A 24,976-nucleotide genomic window follows, 5' to 3' on the forward strand; every position below is an offset into this window, starting at 1 on the left:
GGCTGTTGGATTCATTTACATATCCCGTTATAGCTATATAAGACCACCCAAAATCATCCCCCTATTTCAGGAGAAATATGCACTAGGTACCAAAATAGGCTGTCTTGATGTATGGTTTTGTTCTTAGAGTATTGGTGATCAGGCAGTTTTGAAATACCTGTATGCCGAATGTTATGTTCGATTCGAGATTACGAGAATGTGGAACATTCGGGTTTTTCGCAGTTTTTTGCTTTATATTTTATGTATAAATTATGTAGTATGTTTTCTGAAAAACTCTTGCAAAGAAATATTTACAGTAAATTTATATTTCATAGCGAAGGAGCAAACAAAGCGCTAGTTTTGTTCCCCAGTTTCTTTATATTACTTTAAATATTAGGAACGGTTTTCACTTTAAATATGTTAGACTTATCATTAATTATAACTAGATTCTGTAACATTAATTTTAAAAAGTTACCCGGAATTATTTACTCACGTAGCTTTTGTTGGTAGTAACATTCAAATATAACCATTTATACCAAAACTTTCTATGGTAGAGAGCTCGGGAATTTTGCTAGTTCATTATAAATTAAACAGAATTAATATAAGCAGCTAGAATTGAAACTGCATTCGAAGATAAATTTGATTGTAAATGAACAGTATCGCCAGGGATAAAAGGGATGAGATATTTAATCGTTATGGAAAAATTTTAATGAATACACCAGAAATTGACGAAAATTGGTGGTGGCTTCTGGAATTTTAATAACTGGGTCATTTTGCATCTCCTCAGTTTCCCGACCATGCCCAGAAATACACGTATTTGGGAAATTGGGATATTAGTGCTTTAAGGGGTTAATAGCGGACCTATACGGAGCTTGGTTAATTTTCGTTGCTTTACCCAACAATAATGAGCGGAAATTTGATCACTTTCCGGTTGAAATTTAAGGCAATTCAATGTAAAGATATAAATTTTCAGTTCGTCACGAAAGTTTTAAAAATTTGTTTGCTCAAGATTATATTGAGGAAGATTTAATTAAATTTAAGGTTCATGTTTCGGTCTTCCTTAAATAGTTAACGGTATAAAATGTCCAAAATATAATTTGGGAAAATAGTTAAGACCATAGAATTGGTGTTTGAAACATACGGAAGGTGTATATAATTTCTCACTAATTGGATTTTGAAATTTGGTTCTTAATTTAGATAATTATTTGGCGAAACGTACTTGGTACTCAATTTACATAATTATTTGGCGAAACGTACTTGGTACTCAATTTACATAATTATTTGGCGAAACGTACTTGGTACTCAATTTACATAATTATTTGGCGAAACTTACTTGGTACTCGATTTACATAATTATTGATAAAACTTATTTGGTACTCAATTTACATAATTATTGATAAAACTTATTTGGTACTCAATTTACATAATTATTTATAAAACATATTTGGTACTCAATTTACATAAATATTGATAAAAATTATTTGGTACTCAATTTACATAATTATTTGACAAAACTTACTTGGTACTCGATTTACATAATTATTTGAAAAAACTTACTTGGTACTCGATTTGCATAATTATTTGACAAAACTTACTTGGTACTCGATTTACATAATTATTTGACAAAACTTAAGTGGTTTCATCTTAAATACCAAAGCGTATCTACTATATCATCTAACACATCTGTACTGTAGACTTTTTTAAATAACCCATACGTAAGGCCTGATCGTAAAAAGTCTAGCATTATTTTTATATATTCTCGGAAGTTTTACGGTGTTTCCAATCCCCGAAAATCCTTCCCTAGACCCGCATTATTATTACGTGGGCTTCTTTTCACCGTAAAACATTAATGGGGCGAGTAGAAATCCGGTGACGTATACACCACCAACCTATAGAATGGACGCTGTGCCGAAAGAAAAGTTACTTTAGGTTGACGCTACAAAACACGCATTTCGTATTATCCATCTCTATCCCATTTTTTTTCTTCTTCTTGCGTTGCCTTTTTCCTTTCCTGGAAATCCCTCTTTCTTCCGTTTCTAGAGAAGGACTTTGATTCTTTTCTGCATTTCGAAACAAATGGCCCATTACTGTATCTTCTCCGAACATCTCTCCTACAAAACTTGCTCCAACGACTCGATTTTTATTACGCCTACTTGTCAGCGTATTTGCTATTGAAAGAGAAGGTTCTGTATCAAGAGTCCAAAGAAAAACAAGCTCGGGCGAAAACGTCAAGAGAACATTTTAGCTAACCTTAACCGAAGTCTCGATCCCGAGCCATGGTGCGGTACTCGCTTACAAACTTGATTTACCCCGCGCGGAAAACTCAATTTCTATCGTCCTTTTTCGCTAATCTAACGTCGGTGGGACGGAAATCAATCTGCTTATCGAGTCACCGGGCTAAGAATCTTACGTTTCCATTTTGAAGGTCAAACCTCGAAGTAAAACAATCATGGTTTGTTTGCGACAAGAAGCTATAGTCATGATTTAATGGTGGAATAGAGCTGGAGTAGATTGATTCGTATCGTCGAATGATGAACCTTAGTCCAAAGGGACAGACCCCGAGACTAAATGATACCCACCCCATCTACGTATATAAGGGAATAAATAAGATAGATGCTCTGGAAACATAAGGATGGATATATTCCGTTAGAATCATCTCGTTGGCTTCAGTTGATGACCAGGAGGCCAGCGAAATCGATGGACAAGAAGCGTAATTTTTTCTCCCACTATGTTCTCTCTTTGGACTTTCGTTAACGCGCAAGAAATGGCTTATCTACTTACTACCCAGAGCTGGCGGGGCGAGAGACGAAGAGGGTTTGAACCCTGGCAACCGTGTGCTACGCGAGTTTGTTCTAATTATTCATCCGTGTCCAAACCAAAAACGAAGAAGAAAACGAACACTACCAAATCGAAAAATAGCAGATGTTCTCAACCTACTAGTTACCTACACTCCTATAATTTATTCAATTCTCCTAAGAATATGGAAGTTTCGAACTTTGGTATTTGTAAACAAGCAACGCGTGACACGAGAGGGTCGTAGCGCGCGAGAGATACTCGTGGCAGAATTAAATAATTTCTTAGGACAGGGATAAGTCCCTTCTCGCATCCCGTATCCCTGGGAGAGTGAGTTAGGTGGATTCTCTGGACACACGAGTGGCCTCCGCCCACTATAATTGCGTAAGAGAGACTCGTTTACTGTCTTTTGGCGATTGATTTTTCTTTTTCCGTTTTTTCTCCTCTATTCTCGTGCTCTCCCGTTTTTCCCGCGCGCTTTCGATATCGGTGTCCAATGAGCCTTACAAAAGAGGGTTCTCCACCAGCGTCTCCAGGCGCAACAGGATTGCTGACTCATTGAAGATCGTAGCACCCAAACAATGCCAATACTCCCCCTCCCTGTTACTCCGTATCCCGCCTGCCAGCTCTCGCTATATACTCCTTTTTCTCTTCGCTTCATTTGTTACTGGGCTCATCTTCCGATTAAGGTATGCGCGCACCGTCGATTATATTTTTTTGGTTTTTTGCCGATTGCCTTTACGGCGGCTCCTTTTCTGTTCAGAGCCATTCCGAGTTAGGCCTAACCGTCCTAACGTTAACGTACGATAAGCGACGGAGCAGTCATCATCGATCTGATTTCTAGCTTCCGAGGTAATGTTTGCCTTTAGATAGTTGCCTTTTTTTCCTTACCTTACCCCCTCCTAATACTACGGAACTCTGTTTCTTTTTGAAAAGTGGCGAGCGTTCGGATTTGGAATGAAGGGCGGGATCGGCCGGTAGGGTGGTTTTGAATAGAGGTTTTCTTTTTGATGTGATGACTCAATGATTTTTCTCATGGCGCATTCATTGTCTTGGGCGCTTTGCAGTTTCGCCTTTTCAATCGTTTTATATCTCTGTAAGCTTTCGCTTCGTGATTCTCCTCTCTGGACAGTCGACGATGCTATTTAGGAAAAGAATTACCTACCCCCTAAAATGAATGGCTCGGGATAGAGAAATAGGGCATGCACAATTCGCCCCTTTGCTAAGTGCACGGCCCCGGGAATTCTGTGAGATAGGAATAAAAAAAAAGAAATCCCGGCACCATTAATATTTTATTCTTTCGTATTTGCATAATTGCAAAATACGTCTTGCTAAATCCGTAATAGTTTTTTCAGTCCCTCTTTCAGCTGCGCCTTATGATGATATTTTTCTTTTTGTATCTGTGGGAGGCCAAGTTCTCCAAATCTTTTTTCTTTCTCGTCTAGAAAAGAGAGAAATCACGCCACTATCTCAATTTGTATTCTCCAAATTTCTCCGTTTTGCGTAAAATCATCATACACGCCTAGTTTTCTTTCATCTTCAACTTGTATATTTTTCATTTTTCTCGGAATAAATTGTTAAAATGTTCTTCCCACTTCTGTTTTTCAACAAAAGATTGAAAGCACGTAGCAGGTAGGACGCGTATTTTTTTTTCTTGACGAGAAAGACTGTTTCTGAAAAATATAAAGTTTTATGTATGAATCCTGGAATTGAATATCTGAAAAAGTTTTCCTGTAGAAATGTTTCAACTGCCAAGTAGTTGTGTAACCCCAAGGTGCTGCCTTTTAGGCGCGAAGCTTCCCATAAGTTCTCTACGAGCCCCTGTAGAAAACGCTTCACTCTCATTACAATCGTGCTCCGGGAAAAGTCTACATCAAGGATAGACTAAATAATCCGTATCTGCTAATTGTATTTTGTCTACTGTATGTACATCGAACAGTAACTAAATTAGACCGGGTTCGCTTTTGGATAGAGAGAGGGGAATAACACGAAGGTAAGAGGATAAAAAACTTATGAATATTTTACACGTAACAGCGTTGGTTGCGCGCCTATAGTTGAATTAGTTCCGATGGCTAATCGTAGTTTCCGCCTTCCAGGAAAACTTGTCGCTGCAGCTACCAGCCTCGTTTAGCTGGAATATTTTCCGCTATATTCAATTTTAACCCCATCCTATATGATCATGGAGTCAAACGTTACGCGAGGGTTAGCGAGCGACCTACTACACCAAAGATAAAAATTTTTGGAGCAGCTCGAATAGAAAGAGGGACCGAACGTAATAAGGGCAACACGCTTGCCGAAAAGAGAAACGGGGGGGAAGGTTTCTAGGGGGTGGATGGTCACAGCTCATTAGTCTTATCAGTGTGGCGGCTGCGGCCAAATATGTAACCCGCGTCCGGGAAAATGCCTCCTCCTACTTCGTCATCTAGGACAGGTGACGCCACGTCGCTAGAGTCACCAGATTTTCTCTCCGACATCGTACGGAGTGGGAGATGAGGGGTGCTGTTGGGGGGGGGAGTCTTGTACGGTCCAACCATCCAAAACGCTCCGCACGCTCTTGCTCTTCCAAAATCTCAGGCACCCCTAGTTCTCTATGCCGAAACTAAATTTTCCAAAATCGATAAATAAATTTTCTCGCGCACTCCCTCAACGTGGACACGCGACGCGTGGATGTCAAATTCCCCCGAGGTTTTACTCTCTATAACTTCCTAGATTCTTGGTCAGCTAACCAAATTTTCCAGGATATATATATGTAAAGGTAAGGGTAGAATTCTTTGTATGGAAAAAGTATGCCGTGACCTTCATACGCGATATTTTATCCTTTCTATCTCGAGAGCGTTGTTATAGGCATAGATAAAAAGAGGGATTAATATTTATTAGTTGTACCTTTTAAACGCCCTTTTCCTTAATTAGTAGCCCCAAAGTTTTATCGTCCGTGATTTTGTATGGAATTTATTAAGGGAAGTCGTTAAAGAATAACGTTTTTGCGGTGTTTTTAATTCTATATGGAAAATTTTAGAGAGGTTAAGCTGATATTTTAAACTAAATTGCGATTGAAGAACGAGACACAAAGTTCCGAACTGCAATTTTAAACTAATTCTTAACTAAACCTTACTATTTATAATTGAGAATCTTCCCTAGGTTCAGGCAGGGATAGATTTATTTTAGAAGTAAGAATGGAGAACGGTAAGTATTTACTTCAGTCCGAGCCCCTCCCTCCAACACGTAACGAAAAGTTTAAATTATCTTATTGACTCACTTAAACTACGTTTTGATGACGTTGCTGACGGAGACGGCGAAAAATACGTAATTCTTTTTACCTCTGTCGCTATGACCCCCTCCTCTTCTTTCATACCCCCCTTCCCGGGGAAGAGGGTCCAAGACTTCGGCGCGCGCCCAGATTACTCTATTCTCCATTCCTACTTCTAAAATTAAATCTATCCCTGGTTTAGGTTATACTTAGCTGATAATTGAAAAATATCTGTACCCGCTCATATTCGGGGATGAAGCTTGGTGATTCGTTAGTTATCGTATAGTGGTTATAGATCGTTAAATAAAAGGACGAGGTATCTTTTATAGCGTATAACAAGACGGGGAGGTTTGTGCGGTTATATTATATATATATTTTTGAGCCCTCTACCCCTAAGAGCTGATGGATTACTTTTTAAAGGCCTCGACGTCGTTTCACGTAAGTAAAACGACAAGCTAGGCGCGTTTCTCAGATCCCCCAGCGAGAGTCCACGTAGACAGGAAGCTTTCCTTATCGCGTCCTTTTTCCTACTCTACCCATCGTCCTCTTTCCTTAAAGAACCCCCCCCCCTCCCACCAAGTTCCGCCAAACTTCGCCATACCAGTATACTGTATGAATTCGTGCACACACACACACACCGTTATTTCAAAACCATGCACACTGTTTACGTTCTCCTTTCGTGCTTGAGGGTGCAGCAATGGCATAAATTATATTTCACCCCGAGGTTTGGGATTAGATTAGGCTTAGGGAGAAGTAGAGGGAGTTATCGAAGCTTTTTCCGCGAATAACCGCGACCCCTACGTTTGAAAGTGTATAAGAAATTTGATAACTTCGGTATTAGTGTACTTTGTGGACCGTATAATCTGGTGTATTTTTTCTCTTCTCCGTAAAAGGGAAGAGAGACCGACCACACCTGCTATTGTTATTTTATCCACTTGGCTATTTTTGGGGTGCCGTTTTCTTGATACACCTTTTGTTGCGGAACGTGTAATATTATAAAGAATGGAGCGGGAATCGATAATAAAGAAAGGTAAAAGAAAAAAAAGTATTCTTTGCTCCCATAGCTGAGAGAGTAGAGCTCTCAGGGAGAAAGTTATCGTGGCACTTCCTCTTATTTACAAGAAGATCACGTTGGTTTTAGCCCCCAACCCGAACTGTGTATACCCGGAAAAGATTCTCCAAAATTTATTCCATTAGTTAAGTTTACCAAACTGAACTGATACGGGGCGGCTGTACAAGAGGCTTTGTTCGCATTAAGATGAAGTAAACTAATTCGAAGCCACGCGTAATCCACAGTCTTAACGAATTAATGAAGTATATTAACCAATTTCAAGCCAACTAGTGCGAACGAATTTTCAGTTTTATCGCTAAATAAATATTTTCTCTGTTTTAGATTTTTTTAAGAAAATCCTATTTCATCTTTATGTCCATTTTCTTTCGTCAAATATTTTCATATCTTAAGGGGGCTTCGTTTTATCAAATATTGACCTAAAGTGCTATAAATTCAAAAGGTTTTATTTGAGCTCTTACGAAACTCATCTTCTTTTTTTTTCAAAATAGAATAGTAAAATTGAATTTTACGTTTTTGATCCCAACTTGAGAGAAAATCAAAAAATAATTTAAGCTTTGCTATTAACTATTAAATTTTATTGTAATTTAAGATTACCTTTGAATATTTACATAGTTGTTATATATTTGGAAGGATATTAAGTATTTATTAACTATTTATTTTTGAAATAGAATTTTTGATAAACGTAAATACGGGTAAAAAGAAAAATGAGGAGAAGGGTTTGAGGTTCAACCTTTCCTACATGCTTATTTCCTGGTTTCAAACTTTATACAGTTTTAAAAGCACTTTTAGTAAATGTTTAAGAGTTTCGGTCAAAGCTTTGATGGTATCGCTAAATTTGGTAGCTCTTTTTTTGTTTTGGATTAGTTTCGAAAAACCTTTAGTAGAATCGGTATTTTTCTACACTTCGTTTGAAACGAATATGAAATTGGAGTCTGGTCTTTTAATGCACACCCGCTAGAATTTATTCAAACCTAACAAGAATATATTGAAGAGAATATATCGGATAATCGTGACTGGGCATAGTTTTAAACAGGCTTATTTGTTCAGGGAGGAAATCAATAGATTCATGAAAATTGGCCAACACTTTGAATCGAAAATGTTGAAAATCTCGTTCCCTAGCTCGGAATATAGATTGTGGCGAGTCTCTTGGTACGTTAGCTATACCTATTTTTGGGGTGACGGTAACTGGTAATGTTGTAGCTAGAGTAGAGGGTTACCCTACTTCGATTCGCTTTCTCTCTATCGAAATATCGATTTTTCTCGCGACTATTTGATCTCTACAGTCTAGAGAACCGAGAATTCCTCGCGTTCAGATCGAGGCGGCCGGAAGAAAAGGAATTATTTAAACTATACGATGCTGCCTCGAATCGCAAGATCTTCCATGGAAACTGAGAAAGGCCCACTCTCTCTCCCCATTCTATAAATCAGGCTATTTGTTCCACAGGGACGTACACTGATATATAACAAAGTTTATATGTATATAAAATAGACTCCTTTAATATTCTCAACCAAAACCTGGTTGGCCGAATTGAAATTTATTTCAGTAAATAATTTTAACTCTTTTCTTAAATAAACAGTTTATTTTTAGCGTAAATATTTATTCGACAAACATTATTTACTTGTGGGAACCCTCGGTGGGAACGTAAGCATTTGCTGATTGGATAGATTTTAAAATCTAAATTGGAAAAAAATATCTAAAAATTAATATTTATATAAAGACAGGAGTGATTATTTTGCTTAGAAACAGTATTTTAAATTAAATGGGATTTTTAGAATTCCGGAATAAGTTTTCTACGTTTTATACGTGTTTATTGTTTTTTACGGTAAGATTTATTTATTGGACAATTTATTATTCAAACGTTTCATTTGATGTCTCAGACGTTTTTCTGCAGAGGCTTTTAATTGAATTCCACAAATGCTGACAGAACAGCTGAAAATAGCATATATATTGAAAATAAAAGATTTTTTAATGTTAAAAGAACGTCGGCGAAGTTTTCCAGCGATTAAAAATCTTCCCCACTCCTATCGCGACCCTTTTTCGTCTATTTTCGCCTAAAGTTTATCGTTCAAATTTAAAGAATTTCCGCGTCTATATTACCATAATGGATCGAGCTAGCGCCTCTTTCTTTCTCTTTAAAACTTCAGCTCCTAACAACTCATCATTTTCTGCTTCCTTTAACAACTACTTTTTCGCTAAAAGTTTTAAATATTAAAGTTAGACTTTACGTTGTTCCTTTCAGTTTTTAACGTATATTTCGTTGAAATATACGATATAAAAATCTAAACAATATTTAATGACCGTAGACCACAATCATTTTCGATTTTAGAAAAGTCTGTATAAGACAGATCGATAAAATTAATTTTGAAACGAGTCTATCCCCAGCCCGTCCGAAACAAATCGATAAATGACGCCTTATAAACTTTAAAAAAATATTAGAAGACAGGTGAATTTTGAAATTGAATGTATATCGTCAAAATTTGCCATTAATTTTAAAATTTTTGGTCATAAACAGAGGTGATTATAAATTCGAAATCCTTGTCAATCCATAATCTACACAAAATGTCTGAGATAAAAATCAAGAAGGCAAAAGAATGATGGATAATACATCTCGCGTTATAAGAAATAAAATTGAAAATTATTATTTTTTTTTCTCGAAGGTATAGCGTAGCTTATCTTCTAAGATATGTACAGGGTGTTTCTGATAAGTCTGCCACTAATTATGGGGGATTGAGTTAAGATTGTCCATAGTATTTTACGGATGACCCCTTAAATTTAATTAGAAACTGAAATACAATGCTCATTTAATTAAGGGGTCTTCTCCAAAACACTCAAATCATCAACTCAAAAATAGTGGCATAACATTTTCGACTCAAAATTGCCCAAGGAACACCCCCTTAATTTAATGGTCTTAGGGTGAACTTAGCAGAAACACCCTGTATATATATCGGTTAGTTATCGGTATAAAGTTATGCTTTTTCTTTGTGTTTTTTCCCCGCCTATTCCTCCGTTAGCAGTCATAATGAAAAAAAATACTGCTTTGGCCGTAATTTATTACCGGCCTATATTTTCTGAAACCATTTGGCCAGAATCGAGTACCTTCCGTTTTTTTAAAGGATTCTTATAGTATGGGAAAGTTGGTACTTTGCTCTTGTAATAATATCGTATTTTTTTTCTTTCCCCTTTAACTTTTATAAAGTATTTTTAAGAAACGTTTTTCGATTCCCTTGAAATATGTTTCTCCAGACGTTATATAAAAGGAAAAAGTCTAGATTGTTTTAAAAGCATTTCACTGTACACTCTGTTGTAAAGTTTTTCATTCTTGAAGATTTTTCTGTTTCTCGAAACGAAACGCTCGAAATATGCGTGATACAATTGACGTTTCCGCTTTACTTCATCCGGAATTTTAAGAATAGATTAATATTACCATAAGTTTATAAGATATGTTCCTTAAGTCTGACTTCGTATTCGAGACTGCACGCGGTTTTGCAGTCCTTAATATTTAGTCTGTACCAAGAAGTGATATCTAGTTTATTAGGGAGAAGGTATAATTGGTGCCACATTTCTCGCTTTATCTCCAGTCCAAACGTAGGTCCGAAGTTAATCCCCGCCTCTGAATTACAACCAGCATCTCATTGGTTCTTGAAAACTCACCTCAGCGCGACGCGAATGACGAAAATTACGTATTTTCCGTCTGAGGAGAGGCGAAATAGCCCGGCCTCCTTTTACGTCCCCCCTGGTATTTTGAAAGGGGGACTGGGACTATATGGCGCGCGAATACTTAGGCATCTTATATCTTATCCCAAATAAACTAGATATCACTTCTTGTCTGTACTAAGAGTTTGACAGCGCCTCAACAGGCGTCGCATTACGAAAACCTATGACAATCTCTCACTAACCAGTGACAAACTTATGGAACATGTCTTATAAACTTATGATATTACAAAAAAATCCACGTTGAAACTTTTAAATTAAAGAGAGATCAGTACAGAAATTTGGGACTAAAAAAATGAAGTTGAACAATTTAGAAAATTGGTGAAAACGTTTGCCTGCCTTTTACTTTTACTGTTTTTGACTTCATTCGCTGAACATTTCAGGCGACTCATCTCCAATCGTTTTACATTTTAATTCCCGGGTATGCGGTATCGATTCTTTACCGTGTTTTAAAATATTCCCCTTCGTAACACGAATCAAACGACGTCGGTTTTATGTAAATTTTAAGAAAACGCTGTTTTAGAACATTTACATAAAGATATCTCCGGCGGCTGCTTGCCCCCCCCCTCTCCACATCTCTCTACTACATCTTCCCTCTCTTCTTCCTGCGGGTATCATCTATTACTCATTTGCGACCACCGATACCTGGATAGTGCGAAACGACGTTATATATGTTAGGAAGTGAGAGAGTGAACGAGAAAGAAGTGGTGGAATCGGAAAAATGCTGAATTCGTAGAAGACTCTGGAATATCCAAATAGCCCGCCGCGACTGCAGTTGGAACTTGGAAAGTCCCGGGTTTTAAATTCACTATCTCTCGTTTCACCACCGTACCACTTTTCTCTCTCTTTCTCTATATCTATCTCTGGACTCTGGAGGGCTTGAAATATTACTTCCATGTCTTAAGGATGAATGCAGATCATAGGGGGAAAGTAGAGAAAACTGTAGATGCGTTCTGTAGGAAATATCCCTTCCCCCTTTTCACTCTATTCAGCTTTGGAATCCGAATGAAATTATACTGGAAAGGGAGATATATAAGACTTCCTTCCCACCTTCCTTTACTCAAGGTATAAGAGTGAATTTATTTCATTCTCTCTTTCAGAAACTGAACGTTTCTCGGACGTCAGATTATCTTGTTAAAGAATAAGCGAATCTTGATTCCAACTCAGTCAAAGATATATTTTATTGTTAATTCATGGTAGAAATGAGTAACTTCTTGATTTGGGTAGAAAATTCGACTTAGGCTTTCGGGTAGCCAAGCAATTTGGATGTCGGTATTCGAAAGGATTTTAAAGTCGTGAATTTAGCTTTCCCACGTATGTACTCTCTTCCTTCCACGCTCCATATTCAGATTTTGTCATTTTTGGCAAAGTAAATATTTATGGAGTTTGGAGAAGGAAAAATGATATTGTTTGTTCCAATATTCCATTCCGATTTTGCCCAAGATTTCTACGTGATTTGTTAAGTCGCGATATCTTTTTAAAATGAAATACTTTGATATTGAAATATTCAAAGGATTTACAAAAGGGAGAGAAATATGATTGAAAGCTAAACTCGATTTTCATACTTGAATATCTAAGTAAAATAATAACAAATCTCAAGCGCGTATTAGCTAATGGACTTTACTAAGTGTCAAACGCTAAATGTAACTGAGTTTGAAGGTGCAGACACGAAGAAAGTGTCGTCTCCTTCTAAGACCTTCTTTAAATCCGATTTCCATCTAGACTTATAGTGCCTTACTTTTATTTCTATATATCCAGCAAAGTAGCTATAACTAGTAGAGGCTATTTGGGTGTTTGGTATACCCACCAAAATAAGTTATTTTCTCTTTCTCTCTCTCTCTCCTTACACGCGCTCTCGAGACTTTTTTTTCCTGATGTAAGGTTGCGACGTGCGTTGGTAAAAGGAAAGAAAAACTCTTAAGAGAAGCCAGCGAGCCCTGGTGGGTCTAAGAGTAGAGGAGAGAAGGGGGTTAAAAGTAGATCGGCTTTCCAGGGGATAAGACGCCAGGGGCTAATGACGGACGCTGTATTCTTCGTACACGATATCGAAGAGCGTGCTTTGTCGAATACTGATGACCCGCAGATGGTTCTAGGATGAATCTTGCATGATTTCCCGAAACGAGACTCGCTATAACTCGCTTCCCCTTCTTCTAGATCGTGCTCCCGAAAAAGGAAAAGGATCTAGCTACTCCATTTTTATCCCGCCTTTCGTCCACCTTCCTTCCAGGAATTAATGCAAAGCGGGGCAACAGAGATACGTGGGAAATTTATCGGTAAAGGGTAGGCAAACAGAAAAATATAGTTTTAGAAATTAATTTTCTGTCAATCTTTTCGACACTTTTAGAAGAACTATACTTACATGGTCTTAATTGTTAACAAGCTAGAAAGGCTAAGCGGAGAGTGAGACTGGGAAAAATCATGTTATATAAATAAAGTGTTAAGAGGATACAGAATGTAATATCATCCTTGCTTTATTATCCCCTGATTTAAAACTTGCAAAATAATTTTCGAATAAAATCTATTTTATCCTCCCTTCAAGACTTTACACCTTCCCGCCTTAAACAGTATTCCGATTCCAGTCTTGGATGGGCTCCTAAGACTAGGGGTTCTTTCGGATATGACCGTATACCCCATCAGTGACGCTATATGGCTTTATTTCTATATCGGATTTCGAGCTAGAGAGACCAGTTTCCGGAAGGCACTATACCTTGCCCCATTCCTTTTTTAAGGGCATAACGTTCCTCGGTTCTCTGTTTTTTCTTTTTTTTAAGGCAGGATGAACTTTTTCGGGTGGAGATAGTTTGTGCGGGAGTTGAAGGGTGCCAGGAGAAGAGAGTATATGGGGCAACAGTTGCGTTAGCAAGCCGATCACGAAACTTTCTTATATCTTCAGCAGGTGTTTTTCTACAGCTTCTTATTTTATTTCGTAGGGTGCAAGCTCTACCCCTTTCCTCGGTATAGTTAGCTTTCTTGTTGTTTTCCAGAACGGACCAACTAAGTTTGAAAAACTATGAAGGGTTGCGCCAGAATCTATTGGTTTGTACGGGGTATACCGCAATAAGGTTCCACGATAATTACGGAAAACCTTCGTGTGTGAGTCGAGAAACCATTTCGCTAAGTCATTTTACTCCACTCGGAGTAAGCAACGGAGGTGAAACTCAATCGTAACTATACTTGAAAGGGTTGAAGTTTTGATTGAAGTTAAAATTCCTTAGAAATAATCTTATATTACCACATTGCCCTACCCTACGTTTTTCCTGGTTTATTATGTCAATCTCCAGTCATTTATACCTGGAAGTGAAACTAGATGACGTAACAAAAGGGCGGTATTGTTTTCCTGTGGGGACTACTTGAAATAGACCCCACACTCGCGCCGCGCGCCACTGGAGTTCTGGTTCTCTCCATACGTCATCTTTGTTTCTAAGCCACGCTGCACAATTTCCGACGGAAGAATAAAAGGAAGACCTATCTATATATATTGGTCGAAGCTGTTTTCGACAGACGGTCGTTATGTCGTTGGTCAGAGATCCATTGTCTCAATTACTACTATAGGCTGCTTACGTCAAAACCCTGGCTCCCTCTTTTACTATTTGTAATCGAGCTAGACTCGGTAAATAAGCTAGCTATATTTCCAACTAGAAATTGATTGTTCCATCATCCTTTGGGATGGGGCATGGCTGGTACTGTACGTACGTTTCTGCTTTGATTTCCTTCCGGAGAATTGCCGTATATACATCTCGAACCAAAGAGAAAAAAAAGAAAGATAAAAAATCAGTTCGCTTTTTAGGGTTGTTTGTTACCCGACCAGTAATATTCTTTGAACTGTAACTTAGCCCTCGATTTTTTTTCCTTACGGTTTCTTGTTTTGTTTTTTTTTCTTACAGAAATAGAGAAACCCGAAGTATTTTAAGTGAAATGTTTGTAATATTGCAAACATCATTGAAGTGTCTTTTAGTAAAGCTACAACTTTCCGTTAAGATACTTTTGGTTTCTCCATGAGGCATCGAGTGGGTGGTTACGTCCGAATTCTCCTAATTTTTTTCCAACCTTGCAATGGAAGGTTTGAAGCCATCAGATTTGGAAATGTCAAACAGAAGTTTCTTGTCTTATACTGCCATTCGTCAGTGTCTTTCCAAATGCTCTCAGCCAAATGAGAAATTTCTCTCTCTCTCTCTCTCTCTCTCTCTCTCTCTCTCTCTCTCTCTCTCTCTCTCTCTCTCTCCTGGTATCTTCCCCATCTTCCTCCCAATTCACCTCCTACCTTCCCTCTCACTTTCTTCATCTTGCTTTCTTCTTTTAAAGTAATCTTTAAGAGTTTGGAGATGCTGGGGAAAAAAAACTAGATAGAATGTTCCGGTCGTTATCGTTTCATTTCGTATCCGCGAAAGAAAATATTTTTTATTTCCCCCCCCCCCTGGTGGGGTGTATTTTTTCATCTTTGGGACCATTTTTTTCTTGTTCAAGCCTCAGTTCATGGAGTCACCTCCAATTATTCATCACTGATAATAAGCTCGATTTTCTCTTTTTCTTTCGTTGTTAGAAAAAAACTGAGTTTGTCGACAAAATGTTACAAAACGTCAGCCCCTCTCCTTCCTCCCTAAAAGCTCAAATGAATTAGCCCAAATTGCTCTCTATTTTATGAAGTTTTTCATATTTACTCGTAATTAGGCCTAATGGAACTCGCAATTAATGCAAAGTGAAGAGTCTTTTCGCGAATTTTATTTCATTTTTTTTTAAATAATTCTACACCCAAAAAGGTTGTTTTATTTAAGGTTGTTTTATTTAATTTTTTCGAAAGGATTTCTGTACTGTGAAAGTTTAAACTTTGAATTTTAAGTGTTCCGAGAAGAACAAACTCATCCCTTTTGTACCAAGTCATCGTTCAAATAAAACGCCACTTATTATCCTCATTAAATTTGGAAATACGAGCTAGCGTCCTTTTTCTGAGAGTTAATAAAAATGTCCAGTTTTTAAACTTAGACAAAAGGAAAGGAACGGAGAAGAGGTTGGAACTTTCTGGGAAAAGAGGAAAATAAAATAGAATCATTTTTAATTAGATTTTAACTTTATTTTCGACTCATCTGACGCTTTCTTGTATAGCATCGTTCAAGTGAATTTGAAAAGGAGTGAAAAAGAGAAGAGAGAGAGAGAGAAAAAAAAATTCTGTCAAAAAATTTTGAATAACAGAGGCCGCGTGTGTGAAAATTGATGAATGTTCCTCGGAGTTCGGTTGCATCGGGCGAATTAACCTCTTCAGAGTTCATTAAAAGAGAGAGAGAAAACGAAAAGCCTTTCTCTCTCTTTCTCTCGCTGCAATCCCCAAACCTAGAGCTCTCTCCCTATTTGGCCTTCTTTTCGATATAAATCGGTTCAAGCGCGTTTTCTCCTCCATTAATTACGGCCGCACCGAAATTATGTCTCGGCAATTGGCTTCTGGAAAGTTTTAACTAAAAAGGTATAACCGCCTGAACCGCCTACGCTATTCTTTCACCCCTGGAAGGCGCCACCAAGGCTTACAATCCTCGGTGTATATATAGTCGAAACTCTTTCTTCTGGCTTCCATCGAAAGAGAGAGAGAGAGAGAAAGGGAGCGAGGGCAGAAAAATTTGGGAGTAAGCCTAAGGAAAAGGGTTATTTCTCTCTCTCTCTCTCGGTCTTCTTTATGCAAACGGGAACGGGGACTAAAATTCGCTTAATCGTCCAGAAGGAGCACCGTTGAATAATGATAATTTTTGCCTTAAGATTATGCGCGCTCTCCGGAAAATTCTTCTCTTCTCTTCCTCTAAATTGGTTGATGATTTATAACCCCTCATGCGGCCTTTCTTTATTCCGAGGTGATTTTTAACGACAAGCTAAAGTTATTGGCGTATATTCCTTCCTCACGGAAAAATGGTGCGGCGCGACTTAATATAGCCTCGTCCACTTTACGACACTGAATAGAGTAAAACCCGATATTAAGGGCGGTTTTTCTCATTTTCCCTATAGACAGATCTACATTCCGAATATTCCCTGAACATAATTTAATCCATTCTTCCTGCTAACACCATCTTAACGACCTTATATAATTTTAAGCCGCTTATATCTATAGTTATAGGTATTCGATTTTTTCTAATCGATCGACTTCTTTTTTACTTATAGGTAAACCTCGACCTTCCGTGACCTGGTGGAGAGAATTTTCTATGCTGGACGATACGTTCACGTTCATACCGGGAGAAGATACCGTACGAAATGAATTGGAGATCGAGCAACTCTTACGTCACGACCTTTTGGCTGTCTTGACCTGTCAGGCCTCGAACAATAACATCACTGTTGCGGCTTCCAGCGCCATTACACTCGATATGAATCGTAAGTAATGTTATCAATATCTTTCTTATCACGTGGCGTTACTCTATCAATTGGTAGAAAGCGCGTGCGCGGTTCCAAAATTCAAAAACATACAAAGGCTTACCGAATTAAAACAACGTAGGCCTAATTCGAGCGGTTTTGAACTTAGATAAACTGTTGAATAATATAAAAGTATATCGGGTTTTAACTTGGCAAACATTCGTACAAATTCAATATTGGAAACTGCCCGAAAATCCTCGGATTTGGTCAATTTTTTAGGGAAGTCTGAAAGAGTTGTCTTCGAGCCTAGTAGGTCTGCTTCAAATTTTATTACTTTTTATCGACAAGATCGAACGAGATTTCTTTTTTTTGTGGAGCTTAAATCTCTTTTCTTAGAAGACGTTGTCGAGTGAAGTGCTTTGGAATTTTTTCCTCTAGACTCTGTAGTGCTATGTACTTGTACTTGTACTTGCATCTACTGGAATATGAAGACGCTTTTAGGACGGGCTCTTAACGGCTTTAAAGTCTTAAGGCCTCTTATTTTTTGATATTGTGAAAAAAAAATTGCCACCTAAAACGGTGGCTCTAGAAAATATTCCAAAGTTGATCTAACAAGAACAAAGGCTAACGTAGGTGAATGCTTCTCTTATCCCCCAAAATCCTAGAAAATATACTGACGTCATAGGGGTCAGCGGCTATTCATTTTATAGAATTAAATCTAATGCATAGTTTACACGCAAGGAGGATTCATACCGTTTGCACAAGGATACCAGGCAACGTAGAGTGTGAAATAGCAGACGATTTTACGCACTAAGTCGCCTGGTCTCCTTGTGTTAATGATAGGAATCGTCCATGCCTGTAAACTATGTATAAGGTCTGATGTTAAGCCCAGATCAATTTGAATAGCTCCACATATACTATTTGTGATTTCTGCTCGATGTACAATGTGATTTGTTGAGATGGGGTCTATATCAAGCTTATTTTTCATCAAATAGAGCTCTACTGGAATGTAGAGTTAGCAGAGTTTCTTCATTCATTTTCGTTCCGCATACTACGTTTAAGCAGACGACAGACAGTCACGAGACTATGCGCAATCACTGCTTCAACAAGTAGCAACGCTACGCTACTTATTCGAAATGTAGTTCTTGATACGCCCCTACATAACGCATTGTACATTCTTTTAATTGCATTAAAATACTTAAATATCGTATTTTTAAGCCCACGCGCACGCAATTTATTATAAACGTTTCCTCGAAATTTTTATAAATTGAATCGGAAGGAGTTTTTGGATAATCTATACCTTTGAATAGATCCCTTTTCTCCGTGGAACCTCTTTCATCCATCACTAAATGGGTTACGATTCTCAACTAATAGCCGCTCCATATAATACCTTAGGCCCATCCATTTTTTTTCTCGTGGCGTATACATACATACATCCATCGTGCCATCAGTCTCGGTTTGAAATCCCACTTGAAGTATTATGTCGGCTCTGCGTGTTCAAACTGGGCCTAACCTCGTAAAGGTTGCGAGAGCCTCGTCAAAGGGAGGAAATTGGAAAGAAATTTTCTATTTAAATGGGCCATTAACTCTGGGTTGAAGAATTTTTCTCCAGGAATGGGATTCAAGCGATAGAAAAAAATAAAAATAAATATTTTTATTTCAATGCTAAATTGGGATCTTTCTAAAAATATAGTTTGAGAGAATATATATGTTAGTTTACTGAATCTATTTACCTACTATATTTAAAAAAAAAATTGTTGAGTGCATGGCCGTACTAATTCACAAGTGTTTGAGTGCCAGTATGGAAGTTCGCTTAAAGAATTATTCTATATATCAGAAACCTTTTAGTATTTATCCCTAAAACACGCGTTATACCGTGAAAATATATTTTTAAAACATTTTTTTTTTATTTAAGAAAAGAGTGGCATCCTTTAAAGTGAACGGTTGAAGTCCTGAACTAAGCAATTTTTAGTATCACTTTTACTTCTTTCCAAGCGTGCAACCAGTTATATTTCCGATTCGCTCAATATTTAATCGGTTAGGCCTAGATGGTATCCTTTATTTATTTTTTTTCCTTTCCTTATTCCTTCCTGATGCCGGCAGCTTGTCTTTGAGTTTTCCTGGCTATACGGTATCCATTACCTTAGTATTTATCTTAGATGAGTTGGAGTGGTAGAGGCATTTTTTTCCTTATAGGTGTACCCAGTAAGTACTTATATACATTTCCAAGGATGAAATGGTCCCAATTTACGTAAGAAAACCGACTCTTCTTGGGTATTTGTACCCCATTCAAAGAGTGACATTGATTATAGAGATCTTTACCAGCAGAAACAATAACAATGTGTAGTGGCTAGTTGGGAAAGAGAGATGAGAGAGAAAGAGAAAGAGAAAGAGGTCTTCTTTCGTTGCTGGTAATCTTTTCCCAAGTCTACAACTGGATATGTACCAAGCGTTGGGTTCTACAAAGACGAGTTTTGAGGGTACGACGCGACGAATAACAGCTGTTCTGGAGATTAGCGAAAGAGAGAAGAGTGTAGGGATATGAAGGAAACAGAAAAAAAAGACGAAAACCCTAGTTTTAGGTTGGAGAGGCAAGATTTCTGCCGGATCGTTATCGGGCGTTGAAAAGTACCCCTGTACCACCACGCAGCATCCCATCTCCATCTTTGGGATGCTTTTGATACGAGGAATCGGACATTACTCGAGATATCTCTATAGTCTCAATGTATTCCACTAAGATTCTTTAACGTTAACTCATCGACCCCTTGGACTGGTTTCTTGGATGGGATATCCTTTTCTTCTTCATCTTTCTATGACGCCCACTTCAGGGGCCAATTTCTCCTCTAACAGCCGCTTAAAGTCATTTTGGTAGTATTGAAAATAACCCATTTACATTAGGCTTAGTCGCTTATGTTCGTAGTAGAAAATTATTAGATGAAATTGGCTCATTTTTGGTTGGGTTCTTCGAAATTAGAGAGAATAAATTTGTAATAAGAAAATAGGCAAACTTTATCGAAATCACTATACTGGTTTTGTTGGGTCTTTCGCTTGTAAAACGAGACTGTACTTAAGGATCCGCGTAATGTACCGATTACAATACTAGTGTTCTTTCTTTGATTATGATGACGGTGATTACTGTAAGTGCGAACGTAAACCAACCTATTCCATGTTTTTCGCGGAAGTAACTGGGACCAAACAAGGTCGTAAAAATAACTCCGGTCGGCTTAACCTTTAATTCATGGACCATTTCAATAACTGTGGAGTAAAATTTCTAATTGGTTTGTTTGACTGTCTTGGCTTGCATGGAAGATAAGGCTTTTAACGAAGTAGCGCCAGGCTTCTATGGGGAAGGTCCTTCACGTTCCATGTTCTTATAAGAAAGGAATCGGTTGAGGCTGGAGATAGATGTATCGAAAGAAGCCTTTAGAGTCAGGCTTTCATTAATTATGGAAGAGTTCTCGTAGAAAGTTCTGATCCTTTTCTCGGAAGGACAATGGGTTTGGCGGGCCTTTCAAAAACACTGAGTGGGAGAATTAAACTAATGATTAAGCCTCGTAAAGGCTAGACATCTTAGATCTTATAGGACGCGAGGTCTTTCTTAAGCCTGAACCCAAATTATTAAGCCTAATGCGAGGTTATTTTTATAAGGTAACCCGGAAGGGTCGCTAATGAAGGGCGTCTTCTCTCTACTCTCTCTCTATATCCCAATATCCTCTCTGGGAGACGATCTTTTTTGATCTCCTTTTATCGTACCGTTGGGAATTATAGATCTTGTATTTCTTCGTTATGCCTTACCTTTAGTAATTATTAGTTTTTTTATCGTTGCTCCTAACCACACTTAAAAAGAAAACCGAACGTCTTTTAGATATTACGTTAATTGGATGGTTATAGTTTTTTTCTTTCCTCTGGATTGACTCTTTTTTTCTAGAGCTCTAAAGACAAGGATTAACCTATTTTCATTCATAGAAAAAAATAAGTATAGGTATAGGGTCTCTCAAAAATCTCATTTTTCCCTCAGTGTAGCTAAGACTTGTTTTTCATCTTTCTCTTCTCGAACCTTCAGATGCGGCTTCAATTTTCCTGGAGCAAATATAGGTTATTGTCAGGAGAATGACGGGATTAGTTTACTTTATCTCGTGTACTACGTTGCTTAAGGATTATTTTAGGAGGACGCGCGAAACAGAATGAAATTACGAAACCCGACTCGGAAATTCCCTACAGTTATTCTTTGTTAGCTAGTTGGATTGATTGTTGACAAAATCCGGAACCAGATTGTAGTGCGCGTGTTATATTTCATATCCTGTTTAGGGATTTTAAAATATGATATTTATAATTAAATTCTGCAGAATTTATAACAAATGCGGTATTTTAAGAGAATTTCTTGGTATTGTGTCAAGGCGTGTAAATATTCCTAGAATTTTTGAGCCGATGAGATGAATGAATTTCATCATTTCTGCTTTAAAAATTATGCCTTTTCCTATACACTCAAGAAGCGATATCTAGTTTACTAGGGAGAATGTATAAATTCGCCACATTTCTAGCTTTATCTCCAGTCCCAACGTAGGTCCGGAGTTAATCCTCGCCTCTAAATTACAACCAGCATCTCATTGGTTCTTGAAAACTCACGTCAGCGCGACATGAATGACGAAAATTATGTATTCTCCGACTGAGGAGAGTTGAAATAGCCCGGCCTCCTTTTACGTCACCCCATTGTATTTTGAAAGGGGGACTGGAACTATGGCGCGCGAATACTTAGGCATCTTATGCCTTCTCCCTAGTAAACTAGATATAGCTTCTTGCACACTGAAGGGAAGACCCTCCTGCCAATTGCAGCCCCTATTTTAGTGGAAAAAGAGTACGAAAGACCCTATGCAGTTACTGACATATCTATTGAATGTTGACGACGTCAAAACACTTTCATATTTAAATTATTTAAGTATAATAAGTATTTAAAAAAAAAGTGCGGTTTTTTAAATCGGGCGCTATAGGGTGTTAGGCTATATATATATCCCCGGAGCTTAAGACGCGTGCCGGTTTATCCTCGGGATGGAGGAGAAAGGTTTTTTCCTTGTAAAGAGAATCGGGGATTGCTCTCGCCTGGCGTGATGCTCTCTGCCTGCCTGCCTACGAGGAAATTCTTTTGTGCCCGGAGCAGCTGTCACGAAGACAAATTGATTTTGTCGCTTAAAATGAAGACTGTGTCACCGAATATATCGCCCGGATTCGCGAACGGTGTTAAAAAAATAGAGAAGGAGAAAAGATGTAGGCGCGAGAAGGGATGGAGTTATATAGTCTCTTAGCAACTTGTATCGGAGAAAACTCCTCGTAAATCTTCTAAGGCCGAGGAACTACTTCATGAGCGGGGTAAATCTTATTTTTCGCCAGGATTCCAAGTTTCTAAGAGACTAAAGAACTAGGAGAAGAAGAGAATAATATCGTCCCTAGCGGGTCCTCCCTTGTGTTTTTTTAGAGCTGGTGAGCGCGTGGCTCTCGCGCTTCCCGTTTTCTCTCCGTGGATTTGATCGCCGGGCGCGAACGGACATTTCCGCACGAGTAACGCACCCTCGGGCTCATTTTGAAAGATCAGAATGGCCGTCGAGGAAAAAGGGTTGCCTTATAAATCAAACGTAGCCTCACCCGTGTCCTTATGACGAGGACTTACAGATACGTACGGTACGTGATCGGCCTGATACGCTTCCGCGACCATCTCTGAGGACCCGCTCTTATTTTTTCAACCTTTCTTTTTATATCAAACCTTCCTACTCTTTCTCATATCTTTTTGGTTTTTCTTTCGGCCTTTTAGATTATCTTCATTCCCAAGAAACTGGTATTTTTACATTTTTTTTTTTATATAGAAAGTATTTTAAAGAACAAGCCCTTCGCTTCTCTAAAATATTTTATAGGGATAAGTTAGTTTTTCGAAACACGTAAATAGCCTTTAAATATTTTTATTTATTCGAATTGTCGATGGAGATGATACGACAGCAAATATAATTCGAAAATTCAAGGTTAAATAAAAGTTGTTTTCGTGTTGAAATTTTAATTGTTTAAATGGTGAAATCAGATCCTTTTAATGCTTTAGTTATGTAACATGATTCTTCCCAGGCTCACCCTTTTTGTTTGCTCTCCTGGTCATCAAACTTAAGATGGGCATCGCGCCGTGCAGGGTGAATTCTATAACTGTTTGGTACTAAATCCTCATCAATCAACCCACAAACCTCGTCTTAACTTCGGACAAAAATCCATAAGCGCGCCTTGGCAAATAGTTAAGCGCTAGTAGAGTAATGATGAGGGAACTATTTATCACGTATGTTATTCGGTTTAACAATCTTGCTCCAAATGTTCTGATTTTGGGAAAGATCATGAATGTTAGAATCACCCCGGTTTGTGGTACACTTCTCTCGAAGAGAAATGTTATATACTTCTGGTAAAATATATTTTTTTTCAATTTACTTATATCAATAATGATAAGTATTACCATCCACTTTTGGTATTACGAGTTGATGAACTTTGAATAGAGAAGAACGTTTTAAATTAGTTCTCGAAATGCCTAGTGATACGGGCTCTGAAATACGAGAAATTTTCGATCATATTTTCATTTACACGATTTTACCCTCAATCTACAGTATAGCGACAGTAGTAAATAATTCCGAGAATTCTTAGATTGAACAGAGTGTATAGGAAAGAAAAATTGGAGAAAAGATGAATCCAGAAAAAAAAAATACTTCAAAGTTTCAAATTTCTATTTGAAGCGATTCCTGGTATATATTTTGCAAGTTTAATTCGTGAAATTGTAATCTATCAGTACACCGGTGTAGAAATTCTTCCGTTGTTAGAAAAATGTAAGAAACCCTGTGAACATTTCCATTAGTAATCCATCTCCATCCAACCTTGTACGCGTTATATCAAATAAGTCTAACGGAATATATAAACGAAGCTATGAATTCGTCATTTGAGGATAAATATTTTTTTTCATACTTTTCAGTTTACACATTGTTCTTTTTCCCTTCTGGTAAAGATAGCCGATGGGCTTTTAAGCTTTCGTCTACATCCCCTTCTCTTCTATTCCCTCTATGTTTTTTACCATATTCAACTTATGGACGAATTCGTTTTGATGTCTTTTTTATATATCGTCGATTTTTTATTTTTTTTTCTTTTGGGATCTATAGTGAGAAAAAAAAATTCGGAAGAGAGCTCTAGAGAGAGTGGAAAAAGAGGTATGAAAACTGAAAAAAGAAAATATATATGTATATATATATGAAAACGTGTGTGTGAGAGAGAGGGGGGTAGGCGAAATGAGGGTTGGAATGGGGGATAAATTGTCCCCCTTCTTTTCTGGGAAGTAGGGCTGGAAGCAGGCCTATCTTCATCCTTGCCCCATCCTCCCAAGTCTTCTTCTTGTTCGGCATCGAAGCGTAGAATTTTTTCTCGACGACGACACTCGCAATGGCTCATCCATCGTAGCGCGAGGCTTCTTACACGTTCCGCAACTTAGGAAGATCCATCAAGCGAACTCGAAGCAATGCCGGAAAAGGTTTTCGGCTGTTGGACCCCTTTTTCGTCGTTTCCTCTTCCTCCTGACTCGCGCAACCTCGCGCCCTTTCATCCTCTTAACATAGATAGCGGAAATATTAATATATCTAGTTCCCGAATCTCCGACTCTCGTCCTAAGCCGCAACTGAGAAAACTCATTTCCTTTTATGATTATTTCTATTATCTATGAATTTACCACCATTTTAGGGAGTTTTTTATCCTTAGGTTTTTTCCTACGCTCTGATCGCCTTCACCTCTGTTGATGTTTTTGTACACGTACCGCGGACTGACCATCCAATCGAATCTATACAGCGAA

The 24,976-nt window shown here is 38.0% G+C and overlaps 1 protein-coding gene across 16 annotated transcripts in view; it reads left to right on the forward strand.

Moving 5' to 3' along the window:
• The window catches only part of LOC149661230 (protein turtle-like), a 444,653-nt gene that overhangs the window by 401,826 nt on the left and 17,851 nt on the right, over window positions 1–24,976 (forward strand). For all 16 annotated transcript variants that reach the window (XM_089842695.1, XM_089842694.1, XM_089842696.1 and 13 more), the window contains one exon: window positions 16,942–17,148. In XM_089842695.1, the coding sequence (XP_089698821.1) occupies window positions 16,942–17,148 (207 nt within the window). The remainder of the gene's footprint in view (window positions 1–16,941; window positions 17,149–24,976) is intronic.

The sequence above is a fragment of the Phalangium opilio genome, unplaced genomic scaffold (assembly GCF_054372755.1).
Source record: "Phalangium opilio isolate 3A_F unplaced genomic scaffold, DU_Popi_V2 ptg000070l_1, whole genome shotgun sequence".
Lineage (NCBI taxonomy): Eukaryota > Metazoa > Arthropoda > Arachnida > Opiliones > Phalangiidae > Phalangium > Phalangium opilio.